We start from the raw sequence: 19,082 nt of genomic DNA on the forward strand, positions 1-19,082 counted from the left end.
CTATAATACAGGGTTTAGCTGTCTCTAATAATTTTTGTTTCTAATGATTAACTCCTTCAAACCCCCCACCCGATGACGAGGAAGTCAACTATAATACAGGGTTTAGCTGTCTCTAATAATTTTTGTTTCTAATAATTAACTCCTTCAAACCCCCCACCCCAATGACGAGGAAGTCAACTATAATACAGGGTTTAGCTATCTCTAATAATTTTTGTTTCTAATGATTAACTCCTTCAAACCCCCCACCCCAATGACGAGGAAGTCAACTCGGTTTGGCTATTGGGCAGACGATAATTAAGAACATATGTCGTATTAAATACATAACTGAAAGAGACAGCCGTATGCTTCGAAAAGGCACTCTGACATCATTTAAATTTTGTCAACAATAACAAATGTTCCAAAATTCTCGTGTCTTCCGCAAGCACGTACCCGAAATCTATCAGGAAGCGAAAGGGTGTCCTCCTCGTGCAGGGTGTTACTGTGTTTTTCGGTGAACATACACCAATTCTCCTCCAGCCAATAATGTTTTTTCAATCTCAAACGCTATGAACAGCCACAGAGAGCTAAGATATTTGTCACTATTATAGTTTCTTATTAATAAATTAAAGCTTTCTTGCTCGTTAGGCTTACGTAGCTTCTTTGCGAAATCTAGTAGTAATACAGAATATACAGTTTTACAGGGGTTGTTTTCAACAGTTTTATTGGCTGGTTTAAATATTGAGCGATTGAATCAACCAAGGTATCCTGAAGATCGACGACTATGTTTATCATTGTTTTTTGTTCCTCACTGCCTACACCAACTTTTCTAATTCAAGCTTCTCATCTTCAACCCTGTTCCTAACGTCATCGAATCTGCCTGCCTATCCCCTTCTTCCTTCCATTTTTACCCATCACAATCTCCGCTAGCCTTCCATTAGATGTAATTATACGCCCAAGTAACGCAAAGCATTGAAGGCACGATGCTTGATTTTTTTTTCACTTTTCTAACGTATATATTCTTTTATAAATTTACTTTAGTACTTGGATGTTAATTTAGTACAATTGAATATATATATATCGTTTTTAAATGTCAAATTTAAGCATAAAGGGAAGTTAAGTAGTTTAAATCTATTTCATTCCATTTAACATGCATATAAAAGTAGTAAAAACAATCTTACCTCAATTATGTGCAGTAATTTAAATATATGTTACCATTTAATGATTCCTGAAATTACTGGTTACCAACTGGATGACGTCAGTTCAGCCTGTAAAATGAGATTTAACAAGCAGTTTGGAATTAAGGTTAGGATTGGAGTAGGTGTTACTTCATCATGCGAGCAATGAAAAAAATTCACGTAGCTGTACTGCGCTGATTAGAAGGTTCTGAATATTAGCCCACATTTCCTGATATCATATTATTCCAAGACTTTCTGAAATATTAACTCTATCACGATGCCCCGCTGGGTCCATTCCACCCTCACGACTGTTGTTGTCAAGCGCAAAGCTACACAAAGAGCTGTCCGTGCTCTACCCAGTACGGGTATCGAAACCCGATTTCTGGAGCTATAGGCCCCCAGTCTTACCACTGAGCCACCGGGGGACTCCATTCTACCTTAAAGACACCATTGAATTAAACAAATTACAGAACAAAAACTCGTTAAAATCATTAAGAGAATAAAGAAATACTACAGAGTTGAGCCTGTCATGGCCAGGTGGTTAGGGCGCTCGACTCGCAGTCTGCGGGTCGCGGGTTTGAATCCCCGTCACACCAAACATGCTCGCCCTTTCAGCCGTGGGGGCGTTATAATGTGACGGTCAATCCCACTATTCGTTGGTAAAAGAGTAGCCCAAGAGTTGGCGGTGGGTGGTGATGATTAGCTGCCTTCCCAATGCTAAATTAGGGACGGCTAGCGCAGATAGCCCTCGTGTAGCTTTGCGCGAAATTCAAAAACAAACAAACAAACATACAGAGTTGAATATTTATGGAGTTTTAAAGTTCTTTTAAGTCACAATTTAGTAAAACCTAAATTAATTAGTAAATTGTATAACACAGATTATATTTTCAATTTTACCTTTGGTGAAGCCCCCAGTGGCACAGCAGTATGTCTGCGGACTTATACTGCTAGAAACCGGGTTTCGATAACCGTGGTAGACTGAGCACAGGTAGCCCTTTGTGTAGCATTGTGCTTAATAACAAACAACAATAACCTTTGGTGAAAAGAATTTTGTAATATAATCAGTTCAGAATTAAAATTTATTCAATAAAAAGTAGTATTTATTCAATTTTATACACAAAAATTTGCCCCCTCCCAGTGGCTCAGCAGTAAATCTGGGGTTTGATACTCGTGGTAGGCACAGCATAGACATCCCATTTTGCAGCTTTGCGCTTAACAACAAACAAACAAACGTAAATATTTCAAAATCGAAAATTTTGATTTTGGAGTGATATCAACGCGGCCCTCTGAGTGAAATCATTACCGTTTGTGAATTTACTAATCTTTTTGTGAACATAATACTGTGCTTTTTTGTCACAGTCCTCGTAAGAAAGTCAAAATAGTTTGAACAAATTAACGCTGATTTGGTATTGTAATTTGAATACAATTGTAATTTAGCTCCATAATGTAAAAAAGAAAACACCACTTTTTGACTTAAATCAAACCTAACTTAATAATGTGATGAAACACTTCATTACGAGCTCAGTAAAGGTAACTTAATAAGGTAACCAAACGCAATGTTTATTAATTTGAAATCTTTAACATTCGGTGACCATAGAACAACCTAAATTAATTTAGTTATGTGAATAATATTATAGCATTGCGCCTAATTTATTAATCAGTATCATACAGTGGACCAACTGTTTAATGATTATATTCCAAAGTTATTTTCATCAAAAGTAAAATTGAAAATATCATCTGTGATATAAAGGCCTAATAAATTCTTTGATTCGCTGCACCCTCTGCTGTGAACAATAGTTTAGCCTATTCAAGGCTCAACAGCACAACTTGGGACAACAAGCCAAAGAAATACAGTTAGGCCTCTTATAATTGTAATGCATATTGTTACGACAGCGGAAGTCACGCGACGCTAGGAGCATGCGTGCTGTAGTTTCTCGAAGGATCATGAATTATCCGCGAATGTCCGAGTTTTTTTTTTCAGGCGCCCTCTTTTTTAGTATATAAGCCTGGAAAATAAAGCCAGCGATAGATAGATATGTAGATTTATTGAAGAGATAGATAATTGAATCAAGCGAACAGTAGGCACCGTAAGTAAAGTGTGTGAATCGCTGTGATTTATAGCGTGTGTTATAAAGGTTGTTAAGTTTAAAGTCACTGTGGGAATTTTGTGTATTACTAAAATTTGTATCGAGAAAGAATAAACTAGTTTTAATCAAGAAATGACTTGTATTTTCTCGGTTTATTATTATTTGTAATTAAGCACAAAGCTACACAAAGGGCTATCTGTGCTCTGCCCACCACGGGTATCGAAACCCGGATTCTAGCGTTGTAAGTCCGAAGACATACCACTGTGCCACTAGGGGGCGTATCTTCTCGGATAGAATTTCTACCGGAAATTATCAAATAACCAGATACATAACAATATGTAAGATTTATGTGGTTTGTGAGTCCTTTTCAACCCACTATATAGTAATTTATATTAGCTTAGGTGTGTAAGTAATACTATGGCATTGCGCCCAATTCATTATTCGATAATATACAGTGGACCAACTGTTTAATGAGTATATTACAGATTTATTTTCGCCAAAGGTAAAATTGAAACTATAATTTAATGTTGTATTTTTATTTGTATATTAATATTCGTGCTTAGGTGTTGCCCCCCAGTGGCACAGCGGTATGTCTGCGGACTTACAACGCTAGAAACCGGGCTTCGATACCCGTGGTGGGCAGAGCACAGATAGCCCATTGTGGAGCTTTGTGTTTAACTTAAAACAAACAAACAAGCTTAGGTGTTTGTTTCAAAGCAAAGCTACATTAAGCTCTCTGCGCAGAATCAAACCCCGGATTTTAGCATTGTAAGTCCATAAACTTACTGCTGACTTACCGGGGAACTAGTCGTGAATGTATTGTTTAAAACTAGATAAAAAGTAATGTTTGCGCTCTTTGAATATATGAATCACTTTTTTTATGAAAATTGAGGCGATATAAAGGCACCTATCACCTGTAATGTTTTTTTTTTGTTTTGTTTTTTAGGATAAACTCTTGGTAAAACTTGAGGGAAACGAACCAGAACTTGCAAGATCACGTGATGAAGAGGTGAGTTCCTGCCATTACACACTGTTTTCACTATTAAGATTGGTTTGTCATCCATGTGATTTACAAAGTCAGTGCGAGTTTAAATTAGTTAGAATCCAATAAAGCTACGATTTTTAAATCATCATTAGTAGGTCAGGTAGTGAGACACCGAGTAGTGGACATAATAGAAACATCTGTTCGCGTGGAATCACGTGGTTACCGACAGAATTACATCTGAAAATACGTGCTTTGTGAACAGCTAAAACTATAATTATGTCATGCTTTTTAACATCATTATAGCGTATAAAGGAGGAAAAAACTTAATACATTTTCCAAATATAATTCTGTATATTCAGACTTATTTATTTGTTATAAAGCACAAAGCTGCACAATAGGTTATCTTTGCTCTGCATACCGAAGGTATCGAAGCCCAATTTTTAGCATTATAATCCTATTGACTTACAGCTAAGCCACCAGGGGCGTATTAGCTACCCGAAGTCCGTTAATTTTCAACTATACGAAATTTACAAAACTAAACAACAAAACACAGATCTACAATTTATAGTTTCAAAATTCTTAGTTTCACTATTGCTTTTACGCCGGTACGGATTTCGGACTGCAATTTTTGTTCTTAAGTCTCAAGCTAATCCACATAAGATCCACCATTATCTTCCACTGTGTACATTCTTGTAACTAATCCATATAAAATCCACCATTACGTTCCAGTGTAGGCCCGGCATGGCCCGGTAGTTAAGGTGCTCGACTCGCAATCTGAGGGTCGCGGGTTCGAATCCCCGTCACACCAAACATGCTCGCCCTTTCAGCCGTGGGGGCGTTATAATGTGACGGTCAATCCCACTATTCGTTGGTAAAAGAGTAGCCCAAGAGTTGGCGGTGGTTGACTAACTGCTTTCCTTCTAGTCTTACACTGCTAAATTAGGGACGGCTAGTGGAGATAGCCCTCGTGTAGCTTTGCGCGAAATTCAAAAACAAACGTTCCAGTGTGTGTGTACAGTTTTGTAACTAATCCATATAAAATCCACCTTTATCCTTCAGTGTGTACAGTTTTGTAACTAATCCATATAAAATCCATCTTATTCTCCAGTGTGTACAGTTTTGTAACTAATCCATATAAAATCCACCTTTACCCTCCAATGTGTACAGTTTTGTAACTAATCCATATAAAATCCACCTTTATCCTTCAGTGTGTATACAGTTTTGTAACTAATCCATATAAAATCCACCTTTATCCTTCAGTGTGTGTACAGTTTTGTAACTAATCCATATAAAATCCACCTTTATCCTTCAATGTGTACAGTTTTGTAACTAATTCATATAAAATCCACCTTTATCCTTCAGTGTGTGTACAGTTTTGTAACTAATCCATATAAAATCTTAAAGGTGGATTTTATATAGATTAGTTACAAACTGTACACATTGGAGGGTAAAGGTGGATTTTATATGGATTAGTTACAAAACTGTACACACTGAAGGATAAAGGTCCCTCCAATGTGTAGAGTTTTGTAACTAATCCATATAAAATCCACCTTTATCCTTCAGTGTGTGTACAGTTTTGTAACTAATCCATATAAAATCCACCTTTATTCTTCAGTGTGTACAGTTTTGTAACTAATCCATATAAAATCCATCTTTATCCTTCAGTGTGTACAGTTTTGTAACTAATCCATATAAAATCCACCTTTATCCTTGAGTGTGTACTGTTTTTTTTTCATCGTATACCATGTAAAATTCAAGTATTTACTAAAATAAATAAACTTTGTATAAAATTCAAGGGTGTTTTATTTAACCTTACAGATCAGTGTATTTGATGCACCGAAGCACTTATGAACTCCGATTTCATTTCGTTACAGTGTGCCATCTGTATTAATGCCAAAGCTACCATGCAGACGTTCCCGTGTGGCCACTGCGTAGTGTGTAGAAAATGTTTCGTAAAGACCATTCAGACTGCTGTCTCTCAGCGCGTCCTGCCACTTCGCTGCGTCGTGTGTCGGACCAAGATCCTCCGACTTAAGCAGATCTCTCACGTCCGGAGCACGTCTCTTTCAGAGTCCGGGTCACATCGGGACACTGAGCTGTCAACACCCATGAGTACCTTCTCTTCCGTTCGTGAAATGCTAAATGAACCAGGAGACCTGTTTGCCCCTTCGATAATTCTCGATAAATCCCGATCAAAACCGTTGACTCATAAGTACAAAAAAATAAAATTTCAGTTGCAGTGGACCCAACATTTCCACCGTCGACACGTCGCATCCCGCCATTAGTTCTTACGTCTCCGGATAAGCCAGTAATCCGTTCACTTAAACCTGTTGTTACAAATCAGTATCAACGATGTTCAAATAAAAGCACGACAAGAGATATCGCACTGCTATCACCATCATCTAAAGATGTCGAAAAAAATCACACACGTCCTTCTTCAAGTTACCGCCGGCGTCGACAGGGGTCGTTACTGTGCCGGCCTGCGGATCTCTTCCCCATTCCTGAAATTGACGAGTTGGTAGACGTGAAAGGAAGTGTGGAGAACAGTATGTGTAAGACAAGAGCTCGAGGTAAGCACATCGAAACTTACTTGACATCTAACGAAGACGTGACGTCCAGGTCTACTGGTCAAGGAAAGAATAATGAGTCAATCAAGGAAGTAGCCCAGCATAAAAACCATCAACACCTCAACGAGTCAAAGATCAATCAATGTAAGAACACAAAATTTTCAAAGTTAGGTTCCAACGAGAACAAAAAACAGCCAAAAAACATTTTAGGAAAGAAGCCCGAGCAAGTGAAATTGTCTGCTTTTCAACACCTACAAAACCGATCCCTGTTCAAAGCTTTCAAAAAGAAACCAAAGTAACCCTTCTTCTTAAGTCTTAGTCTTAGTTCCTCCCGTTCCATTGGGAACATTGGTCAGCGAGACCTCGCCATCTGCCTCTGTCAACCCTTCTTGGATAGGTTTATTCGTTATAGAGCAAAGCCACATTGGGCTATCTGCTATGTCCACCGCGGGAAATCCAACCCCTGATTTTAGTGTTGTAAATCCGTAATTTATCACGTCCCAATAGCGGACTCCCATAAAGGTTACAGCTCTTGTCTGATCTATTGTATATAAACATATAGAAGTAAACGGTACTGACTGTTGATTGTCTGATCTATTGTATATAAACATATAGAAGTAAACGGTACTGACTGTTGATTGTCTGATCTATTGTATATAAACATATAGAAGTAAACGGTACTGACTGTTGATTGTCTGATCTATTGTATAGAAACATATAGAAGTAAACGGTACTGACTGTTGATTGTCTGATCTATTGTATAGAAACATATAGAAGTAAACGGTACTGACTGTTGATTGTCTGATCTATTGTATAGAAACATATAGAAGTAAGCGGAACTGACTGTTGAAGAACTATCAAATCTTCATCGAATTTGAAAGCTGTGAATATAATGAATATAGCTGGTGGCAAAGCATATGGTTCATTTTATGTTTAATTTTTCAGACAGGAGTGCCTTAATTTGAGAGTGAAGTCCTGAAATGAACGTGCATTGTTTTAAATGATTGTGAAGTAGAGACGTTAGTAACTTTTTTTTCAAATATTTTTTCGACTAACATTTTAAGGGATCCACATTTTTCAACATTAAAATTAACTGTTTTTTTGTCTATACTTATTTTAAACATGGCTATCGTTCAATCATCGTCAACATCAAATGATTTGATAACTTCTTGTGACTGAAAGTACTTATTAATATAAATATATGTCTAAACGGTTTTTTTTTATGTTTTCGAAGATTTCTTTGTGAGTGAATAATTTTATTTTTGAATTCTAAAAATTAACAAATGTTTGTTTTTTGTCAGCTCAATTTTAAAACACTAAAGTATAGGTTAAATGCTAGAAATTAGTTAATGAAATTTAGCCATCAAACATTTTAATATATATTACAAATATATGTTTAAGGAGGTGAGGACGTGTATACCTTGAGTGTTTGATTGTTACTGTCAGTCATAGCTCGTGACACCATACGTCACAGATTACGTGCCAAACATCATCCCAAGAAAAATGTCTTTTAGATTATAAACCTATATAAAAATTAATCTTCGCACCTTTTTAAGGGAATACAAGTTAATAAACAAAAGTGAAAATGTTTTGTGGACGTAAAAGAGGATTTTCAATTTGTTCCTGTACTTTGAACCTACAATTATATTAACTTATAAAAACATAATAGAACTTTTATAACATAAACAGATTATTTGATGTAACCTGTTTCAAGACATGAAGACAAAAAGGTCTTTTATTTGGCTCTCTTTCAATAAGCAAAAGTAAACCACTCCTAATTCTGGTTCAAAATTCTATATTAAAAAGTATTTTACATCATAAAATAACATAATGTTTAGGGACAACAAGAGACCTATTGGTCCATCTCGACTTTCCTATCCTCTACATTAAACTATTAAAAAAGATAATTTTTTAAAGAAATCTTAAAACCAGCCCTTATCAAATCAATCACAGCTTTATCTGCGTGAGTATCGAACGGAGAATGTCTTCATATTTCTATAGTACATACAGTTTCAAGTTTTTAAAGTCCATGAAATCAATGTGTAACCCAGCGGTTGAAAATGTCAAAAGTGTGTTTGTTGTCGAGAATATTAGGTATATTTTATATTCGTCTGTGTCGAGTAGATGAGATTTTTGAAACTTATTTTTATTTGTTACTTGAACTATTATCCGCAAGGTGTCAAGTCTCAAAGTAAACCGAGTGTATATATATTTCTCATAGTTTAAGTAGAGCCATAGATGTGTTGTTTCCGACCTGTGCCTTAGTGGTGGAAAGTCTGGATTAAACATCTTAAAAACTCTAAACACATGTAGTAGCTGTGATTTATTTACAAATCAGCTGATTAGTTGACACAAGAATATTTGATGAAAGTTCGCAATTTGCTTCATAGATGGAACGGTTAAGCCTTTTTGACATATAAACTATTTATATTTGCGATGGAATGGTTACGCCTCTTTAAATACATAGATATTATTTTTTTAGATAGAACGGTTAAGTCTATTTGACGCATAAAGTTATTTGTTTCAGATGGAGATCAATTCCTCTAAACTTGAAGGAACATGTCAAATAGAATGTTAAAATCAATAACACGGGAAAACGTTTGTTTTTTAAGGATTACCCTTCATATATCTACCCTTCAAAATTTTAAATCTTATGGAAACATCAACAAATAGAACAAACAATACAAATTGCATTGCTAGTTTTATGAGTGTTAATAAATGATATATTTCAATTTGAAAAACGCCCCTGAGAATACATAGAAATGTTATTCATGGCATCATTTACAATAATGAAATTAATACTTTTTTTTTTATTAGAGTAAACCATTTTTAATTAGTGACAAATTATGTAGAGCAAATACTACCCTTATAAGTCAGATTTTACCTTAAGTACTAATATATCTTTATCAAAGCTACACAAGGACTATATACATTCGATCCCCACTTTTAAATAGTTAGACAAGAGCATGGGCGCCCACAGAAATATTTTAGGGGGTGGGAGGCAAAACATGCATGTAGGGGATCAGCTTTTACAATGTAAGTCAATAGACTAAATGAATGTATTATGTGTGCTTAAACGCAAACACAAATCTACAGTTTTAATAAATATTACTAAAAATATTTAGTTTAACTACGATGTTAAGCTTACATCGTAATGCGTAAATTTTTTTGCGAAATGTAGGGGAACAAATGTCCCCTCTTGCCCCTTCCTGCGGGCGCCCATGGACAAAAGAGAACAGCCCCATCTGCTAATTCTTGTCTGACCAGATGGTGGAATTTAAACATCACTCTTAAAGCGCAACCACTGCCCCAAAGTGCTGAGTGCGTTTTTGCGGAAATGAAAAGCTAATCCTGATCTCTCTGATTCACAGTTCGGGTAAACTAACCAATTGGCCACGCCAGCCTGTACATGTTGTTTAAATAAGTTTGTTATTCTGTTTTCTGTTAGGGTGTACAATTTTCAATAACTAATGAATTGTTACTGTGATATAACCTTAAAACATAGAATAGAGTAGGACTATTTTTCTCCCTAAATTAGCCCAGACTGAGGGCTCACGTCTTCAAATTAGCCCAGACTGTGGGCTCACATCTTCAAAACTTCAAGAAACGGCGAAAACGAATGAACATGGTTGGAACTACCAGATCTAACACCAAAGTTGATTGAAGAAAATCTCACTCCATTTTATTCATTTGCTTGTTTGTATTTTTTTTGTTTGTTTGTAAGTAATCACAAAGCTACACAATGGGCTATCTGTGTTCTGCCCACCACGGGTATCGAAACACGGTTTCTTGCGTTGTAAGGTCGTAGACATACCGCTGTACAACTGGGGAACTGTTCATTTGTTCATGAGTAGAATACACAATACTTCAGATGTTCAATCTTACTCTAATGAAGGGTAAGTTTATAGTTAGCAAACTTCCTACCTGTATCCCATCCAATAGACAGATACACCCATCTCTGTCACTAAGCGTTGAATTCTAACTAACTTTAATCCTACAAATTATACACCTTCAGACAGTGGTTTAAACTTAACAAAATGCTAAACTGTGATTAATATTTAACGTCACTTAAATTTACGTATCTTCTCAAGTCACTTTTCAACTAATGAATTTACTACCACAAACCTGGATCCAAGTAGGAACTTAAGATAGTAAGAGATGCTAAAATAACCCTAGGCAAAAGAAGTATATTATGTATTGAAAATAGAAGAAGATGCTAGAGGAAGCAACAGAAGTATGCTCTTGTTTCAGACCTAGAGCAAGGAAAGAAGTTAAAACAGGAGGAGATGCTAGAGAAGGTTAGGTAATAAAAGTATACTTACCTCAAACCCAGATCCATCAGGGAAGTGAAAACAGGAGGAGATGCTAGAGAAGGTTAGGTAATAAAAGTATATTTACCATGGTGCAGATGAACTAGGGCCTCACAAAAAGGGGGCCCACACAATAAATGAAAAAACAAAACACATATATACATATTCAACAAGAATATTATCAATAATAGTATTGAAGAGGTTACTGATATATTTTAAACTTGGGAATACAACAAAATTGGAATCTGGCAACTGCCACACGGAGCAACCTCAATGGCTCCCTCTATCGTGAGTTAGTGACAGTTGTGCGGCAGCCACTGCCAGTAGAGGTATGTGATGGTCTGTATCTTGATATAGCTATTGAGTGTTGTAAACTATTGAGAGCTGTAATCTGCAGTTTACATTACAAACAGGTTATGTTTAATATAGTTGTGGGGTCTGGCCTGGAAGAAAACTGATTTTTTCATCTATTATTTCACATTCAGCACTTATTGACTCTTTAATGTCTTGTCAGTTAGACAATGGAAGGGTCGAGGGGAAACCATTGTTTGGCTGTGCTAAGGGCATCAGTTGGCCTTAATCCGGCCCTGTATTTATCTATCATTTAACCCGGTTTTTTTTAGAAGCTCAGTTCGGATTTCATACTTTTAGGTTTCTAGGACTAAAGTGACAATGTTAAGTCTAGGAATGCAGGTACATATTTTAATTGTTTGAATTTTTAGTTTTTCTGAACGATAGTTACTTTAACACAGACGTACTAATTTTGGTGAAATTTTAATGTTCATGCATAACAGATCATAACATAATTATTAGACCATTTAAAGTATACCACATAACATAAACTATTTCATTCGTATTTAACGTATAATATGATATACAATGTATCACATAGCTCGAGCATTAAGATTTTGTTTGTTTGTTCGAAGTTAAGCACAAAGCTACACAATGGGCTATCTGTGCTCTGCCCACCACGAGTATCTAACATTGTAAGTCCGCAGACATACCGCTGTGCCATTGGGGGGGGGGGCGAGCATTAGAAAAGGAGGAATTTAGCTTAGTTGTTTTACAACGTCTTTCTAAAGACGAAATGACAGTTTGCTATTTAAATCTATTGATTTGACGTTTTAGTGCGATTTCAGGAAATTATTGAATGGAGGAGAGTCTGTGCCGAACTTCTCAAACGTATAACAACAGTATAAGCATAAAATTAAATTATCTTATTTTCTATTTATATTGAGTACTTGGCGTTAAAAATAATAAACAAATTTGAACAAAATTTATTATTAAATAATTAATTAGGTACACATAATTGATAAGCAACTAAGCGGGTGTCTCCCTGGTTCGAAAGTAGGGATGATGCCACGCTACTTGGACTGCACACTAACAATGTGTGTGACCGGACTTCAATATTGCCTTGGCCGGTGCAAAACTTTTTTTTTTTTTTTACACATTACCCTTGTAATTTACAGAATACGTATAAAAAAAATCAAAAATGAAATAAACGCCAACGTACAAGTAAATGGAAAACTTAAGTATAAAATAGATTGAAAAAGGGTTGGCTGATACACCACATTATGCGAAAACAAAATTATTGTTATTATCAGTATTAGAAGGTCATATTTTATGCTTTGACATTTAATATTCCACAAGAATACTTATGTATGGAAACAAATTACGATTTGGAAGCGTAATGAAGAGTTTATCCTGAGAGAACATACTACGTGTCTTCTTCTCACCAATTTTTTTTCGAAACATGTAGTATGTTCCCTAAAAGTTTACCACTTTATTATGCTTATAAATCGTTGTTTGTCAGTTTACTATTACAGTGATCACTGACCATGCTGGTTTGAAAGTTAATTGGTAGACTGATGCATTGGTCATTATAGTTCCAGGACTTTACATTTGAAGTACTTCACAAAAAGGGAAAAAAAGAATCAGTTACTTGATGCCCTATTTAGACATCTTACCGAAAAAGAAAAAGAAACTCCAGATTTGTATGTCAGTAAGCTATCACCTAAACATTTTGTCATCGTTAGCACTCGAGAACATTTGGATTGTGAACAAGCTAAAGATGATGAGTGTAAATGTATTTACTCTTAATCGAAAATTAGACAGTTGTCAGGTGATTCTACTAGAGTTACGGAGATTGTAAATATATCTAAACATTATGTCTTGAATGACAATGTTCTTTATTACACAAAAAGGGTTGCAGCAATGGTGAATTCAGATCAGTTAATCCTAAAACATTGAGACTGATGTTGTTAATATAACTGCATGATCATCCTATGGCTGGTCATCTAGGTGTTAGATAAACCATAGAGAAAGTATTCAGACGTGGTTATTGGCCTTGTATGAAACAGGACATTAAAAATTACGTGTTGTCATGCCATGTCTGTCAAACCACCATATTTGATCAGAAACAGTCAGAAGAATTTAAGCAAAGCACTAGACTATGGAACCCGGTGATATAATAGGAAAAGATATGACGCGACCATATCCTAAATCTACTACCGGGAGTAGTTATATGTTGGTTGTAGTGGCGTTTTGTTTTAGTCCGTTACACTATTCCATAAAAATGCTCTACTATTATCAGTGAGTTTCAAAACGTGACTTTGAATAACACTTAATTTCAAAATAAATAAAGTGCAAAAATAAATAATAAATTAGCTTGAATCTTCATTACTAAAAGAAAATGATATTTAATTTAACTAGTTGGATTCAATTTATCCCTATAAAATTTCCTATATATTTAAATTTATACTATTGTAGTACAATATCTTTGTCGCCAGAGTAACCAATATCAAACGGTGCGTACACTACAAATTACAATCATCTTTGACATTGTTGTTCCTTAAAAAGTTAAATTCTTTTACGAACATAGACATTGCAATAGTATTAGCCTTGTGTATACGTACCTTTATTATCATGGCTTATAAGGTATAATATAAACAAAACTTAACACCTCAGCATGGGAAAGAAAAGAAAAAATCAAGATTTCCAAAAAGTCAAATTTAAGGTTGGCCGAAAGCTCCCAAAAGGAACAAATGTAACTGACACAAGTTTCAAGGCGAGGAAGATTGCCGTGCCTTTTCAAATTAAACTTACCAACACTGAGGAACCAAAGACTCATAGAAAATTAACTGTTAAGGTATGGTGTAGGCCTAAGTTTGAACAAAGCCACTCTTAAGCTTTCAATTACATAATACATTACTTTATAGTTTATTATTTTATAGACTTCCTAACCCTAGTCTACTCTCGAGTGTCTCGCTTACTTCTAAGTTTTAAACCTGGTGGCCAGTGTGATAGTATGGAAGACTTTCCAGGATTACATTCTCTGCTTTTTATTTCATTTCCAAAGTTTTACGCCTTATTAATATAAAATACGTAATTAGGAACCTTAACTTAAGCCTTATCAAATTACACTGATACTGAAAGGGTATACTAAGTAATATAGAATCAGGATACATACTGGAGCTTTCAGAAGTCAGACGATCAGGATTCTAAAACTAAATAGAAAGAAACTGGTAGTTTGAGAAGTAGGTAATTAGTTGTTAAGTCTAATTTTCAGACTAAGATGAAGTGTGGTCTAACAGTTTGACAATAACACCTCACAGTCTAACAAACAGAAATTACTGTTTTAATGCAATTTATATGTGGTATGTAACAGCACAAAAAGAAACTTGCAGGCTAAAGACCATGTTAAAATATAACGTTATATTAAACCATAAGATTTGCAACTATTTTAAAATTGAACAGCTGTTTGTCATATAGAATTACAACACTAACAAAAAAAATGTTTTAAAAAACTTTTTTTTTCAGTTGTTGTTGTAATTCCACCCAACAAAGAGCTGTTTAAAATAGCTAAAAACCTTATTGATTAATAAAACTGTATACATTAATGTGGTACTTTAGTATGTAAATGTCTTTTTACTTAGAAATTAACTATCTGACAGTCTTAATACTCAATGAGATGAATGTCTATGTAAGTGTAGACAGGAAATATTTTCCATGACATCAATAAGCTGGATATCTTTATTTCAACTTTCTCATATGATGTATTTTTAATGTATCCTTAATTTTCATCCATAATGCTGTGAATAACTGAGCACTCATTCTAAAATTTTTGTGTGATAAATAGAATCTACTAAAAACCAAACAACCAAGTTATGAAGATCTAGTTTATTTTCCTTCATGTTCATGCACAGCTGCATGACAAGTACGTTATTAAATTATAGTTTTAGTTCATCTTTCCATGAAATTGGGAATTTGTAATGGAATTATGAAGATGGCTCTAAGATTTATATTATTTTTGGTTAACACTCAACAAAATTTAATAGTGGCAAAATATACTTAGAATTATTTTGCTATAGAATGGTAAATGCATTTTTCTCATCCATTGCTGTCCCCCCCCCCTCTTAATAGCTCTTTTTACACACCTATTTTCATAGTGCCAAAATTATTTAGAGTTCATTAACAATTTCCCCATTCCCTCAACATCAAAATCTTTCTGTGCCACTATGTTTGCTGCCAGTGCTTTTTTTCTGGCAGAAAATGCTGGAACAGCTTATTGGTACCGTTTAATAAATTGGCAACAAACATAAATAAGCCATTAAATAAAAATCTCTTCTTCTTCATAAGATCAAATGGTTTTATTTATTTAATTTACTGTATATATAGTATATATAGGCAACAAACATAAATAAGCCATTAAATAAAAATCTCTTCTTCTTCATAAGATCAAATGGTTTTATTTATTTAATTTACTGTATAGATAGTACTCACATCATCAAATGTTCAGTGCTAACCAAGTACTATTGAAAAACTTAAACTGTTTTATTGTTTGTTTGTTAAATGACTAATTTTTAAACTTCATAAGAGAGCCTCTTGGATCAGGATGAACATGGGATGGGATGGAGTAACAACTGGAAAAGGTTGTAGTAACTATGGGAAAGTTTCTGAACCTTTTTCACATAAAAAACCACTGTATGCTACAAATAAGAAACTCGCACTCAAAACGTTTTGTTAAAATGTTACTAACTGTTCATTGTTTTTTGATATATTTGGTGCAACTAACACCTGTGTCTCGTACGTACAGGACCTACTAAGCCGACTACAACACTATAGTCCATCAACACGCCATGAGTCCTTGATGGGTCTGAAAGATCTGCTAACCCAGAATTCTGAACTGATTGATAGTAATTTAGCCTCACTTGTGGAACAGCTGTCAGAACTGACTACTGATAAAGATGTAGCTGTCAGAAAAGCTGTTTTAAAAGTTTTGAACATTATTTTTGGTCATATCAAATCTGAACAGATTATCCCATTTTTTCCTATTCTGACCTCTTATCTGTGTTGTGCTTTAACACACATTATTAGTGATATTCGTCATGACTCGCTTAGTCTTTTAGATCTTCTACTAGAGAAATTTCCAGATTTGGTATGTTCTTATTCAGACAGACTCATGCCCAACTTTATGGAACAGATATCAACTAAGAAAACTGTAAGTTTGGGCTCAACTTCAAATTTTACAGAAACCAGGATTCTTGCAGTGTCACCTGGAGACAAAATTACCTCACAGGTTTGGAGGGTCAAAGTTTTGACAAGAGTGGCTAACTTTCTGAAAGCAGCTTTAACAAGTTTTCAGAAACAAGATTTGATGAATCCTCATGAAGGAGAATTGGAAGTTCATTGGGATAGATTTCGACCAACAGAAATTTCAGTTTTTCAGCATAGTGCTCATGAACCACAGCTAGCAGTTAAATATTCATTGTCCAACCAGCACAAGGTAGCTGTAAATGATATAGGATGTCTGAAAAATGCAGAATTCGTGCAGAATTTCATAACTGTTCTGATGCCTCTTCTTGTGGAAACCTGGATTGAAGCAAGTCCACAGGCAACAACAGATTCCCCAGGTTAGTTGCATGTAAACTCTTTAGCAGACTGTGGTAAAATAAGTTGAATAAATACTTTGTTAGATAAGTAAGAAACTGTCGCATAGTAAGAAGGAACGATCAAAATAAAACAGGTAAAATATGAAATGTAATAAATCAGTTTATAATTCTGAATAAACTTTGTAAACTACCAGTGTGATGAAATTAAAAACAGAATTTGTTTTATTACAAGTTACAACTTTTACAGTAAGGAAAATATTTTTAGAACAAGTACAAATTTTCAATCACTGGTGCAATCATTCTCAAGTACACAGTGATCAGAATGTCATACCTCTTTTTAAACTGATTTTTGTAAAAGTTGTAGCTTGTAATAAAACAATACTTATAATCAGTTTAGAAGATATTTTGATCAGTTTGTGTGTCATATTGTATTCAGTAAAACAAGAAGATGAATGCCTAAAATTTTCAGAAAAGTAAAACTGTATTAACTGAAGAGTAGACTGTCTTTCTCAAATCTTAAACTTGTGTCCTTTCATCTTACTATATTCAGAATACATTATAAAGTTGTCACCCCCACACACACACAGATAATTTTTTAAACTTCAGTCAAATCATGTCTTATCTTCCTGACACAAAACCTAACAAAAGAAAATGTACAGTTTAAAGTTACTTATTTTTCTACTTCATTACAATGCAGAGTATAGCTAGGCTACTAAACAAAATTTTTTTTCATTGTTTCCTAGATTTTGTAATGTCAATAATTGGATATTTACTTATGTTTCGTACTTGTATAGATTTAATCTTGATATAATATTTTAATTACTAGTGCCAATAAAAGCATTTAACCAATTCCTTTTTATCAGATGAAATGCATTGCAATGGATGAATAAATTGATGTATTTTCACGACCACTTGTGGTTGTTGCAGGTAGTGTGTTGTCACCTGAGGCTGCTGAAACTCTGCAGTGTGTCCTTTGTGTTATGGAGCTACTAGGAGAATTGGTTTCTGTTTTATCAACTGAAACAGAAGCTCTAAATGTAAGAGTAACGTACATTTCTTTTTTACTACCCTCATCCTTATAAATTGTACAGCTTTCAGTTACATGTAGCTAAAAACTGGGTTTTGATACTCGTTAGCACAGCATAATTGTCCATTGTGTAGTTTGTGTTTAACTACAAACAAACAAAACAGGTATATGTGTATGATAGTGATTCCTGTCATAAAAAAATGTGTGTGTGTGTTGTATAAATAGTTAACCCTAAAATTTAATCCAAGACAAATATAATGTAGACATTTAGGCTATTTATTTTCTATATTCGTTTTAACTCTTTCACTATGGGCTTGGTCCCAGGACTGACCTCGTAACCATTTTGTGCTTGTTATAGTTTTCATAATATACCTTTTAATACAGCATGTGTATCTTCATGAAATTTTGCAGGTTATCAGTAAACATTACAAGGCTTTTGTACACAAAATATTAGATTTTGTTCATTAAGTTTTAAGATTTTTTTTAAGTAATGATTTGCTCATACATATTTTTATCTTTTTGAATGTTGACTATCCAACATGCAAAGTAATTTTGATTTTAAGATTAAAAATACTTTTATGCATCAGAAAATTGTCAAATTTGACATACAAAATCTTTATAGCCTTCAGGTAATTATCAAATGTTTTTTTTAAGAAAAAACTTTACATTTTATCTGTTATTTTCTCTCCGTATGGGTTTGATCGATTTGACTGACTTTGTAACCAACATAAAAATTAGGAAATATATATATTATGTTTTTCCATTTCAGAATGACCACAAATTATAACAAAAAACACAAATGCTGGTCTAAATAGCTTAAATCTCATACAATTATACATTTACATATATATACTGTATTTCATGGCATATAGGACGCATGGGTATATAAGACGCACCCCCATTTCAGCAGGTCAGGTTCAGGAAAAAAGGTTTTTAGTGTATTTAAGCATATATTGGTGAAAGTAATCTAACAGCACATTACACAAGCAGAAAACACTTGAACATAAACTAAAACACAGTAAGAAAATGGGGATACACTTTAATATTTACACTCTTATTTC

General features: G+C 34.4%; 2 protein-coding genes across 3 annotated transcripts in view; both read left to right on the forward strand.

Annotated features, from left to right (window-relative positions):
* Nucleotides 1-8,045, forward strand: part of LOC111087792 — a 13,126-nt gene extending 5,081 nt beyond the window's left edge. The window contains exons 2-3 of one of the 2 annotated variants that reach the window (XM_022395716.1): nucleotides 4,188-4,250; nucleotides 6,101-8,045. In XM_022395716.1, the coding sequence (XP_022251424.1) occupies nucleotides 4,188-4,250; nucleotides 6,101-6,511 (474 nt within the window). In that variant the 3' untranslated portion in view covers nucleotides 6,512-8,045. The remainder of the gene's footprint in view (nucleotides 1-4,187; nucleotides 4,251-6,100) is intronic. The other variant, XM_022395717.1, reaches the window with a different exon arrangement.
* Nucleotides 8,046-13,910: 5,865 nt separating this feature from the next.
* The window catches only part of LOC106467516 (testis-expressed protein 10 homolog), a 23,236-nt gene continuing 18,064 nt past the window's right edge, over nucleotides 13,911-19,082 (forward strand). The window contains exons 1-3 of the mRNA XM_013927874.2: nucleotides 13,911-14,251; nucleotides 16,199-17,015; nucleotides 17,922-18,031. Coding sequence (XP_013783328.1) covers nucleotides 14,072-14,251; nucleotides 16,199-17,015; nucleotides 17,922-18,031 — 1,107 coding nt within the window. The 5' untranslated portion in view covers nucleotides 13,911-14,071. The remainder of the gene's footprint in view (nucleotides 14,252-16,198; nucleotides 17,016-17,921; nucleotides 18,032-19,082) is intronic.

The sequence above is a fragment of the Limulus polyphemus genome, unplaced genomic scaffold (assembly GCF_000517525.1).
Source record: "Limulus polyphemus unplaced genomic scaffold, Limulus_polyphemus-2.1.2 Scaffold2642, whole genome shotgun sequence".
Taxonomy (NCBI): Eukaryota; Metazoa; Arthropoda; class Merostomata; order Xiphosura; family Limulidae; genus Limulus; species Limulus polyphemus.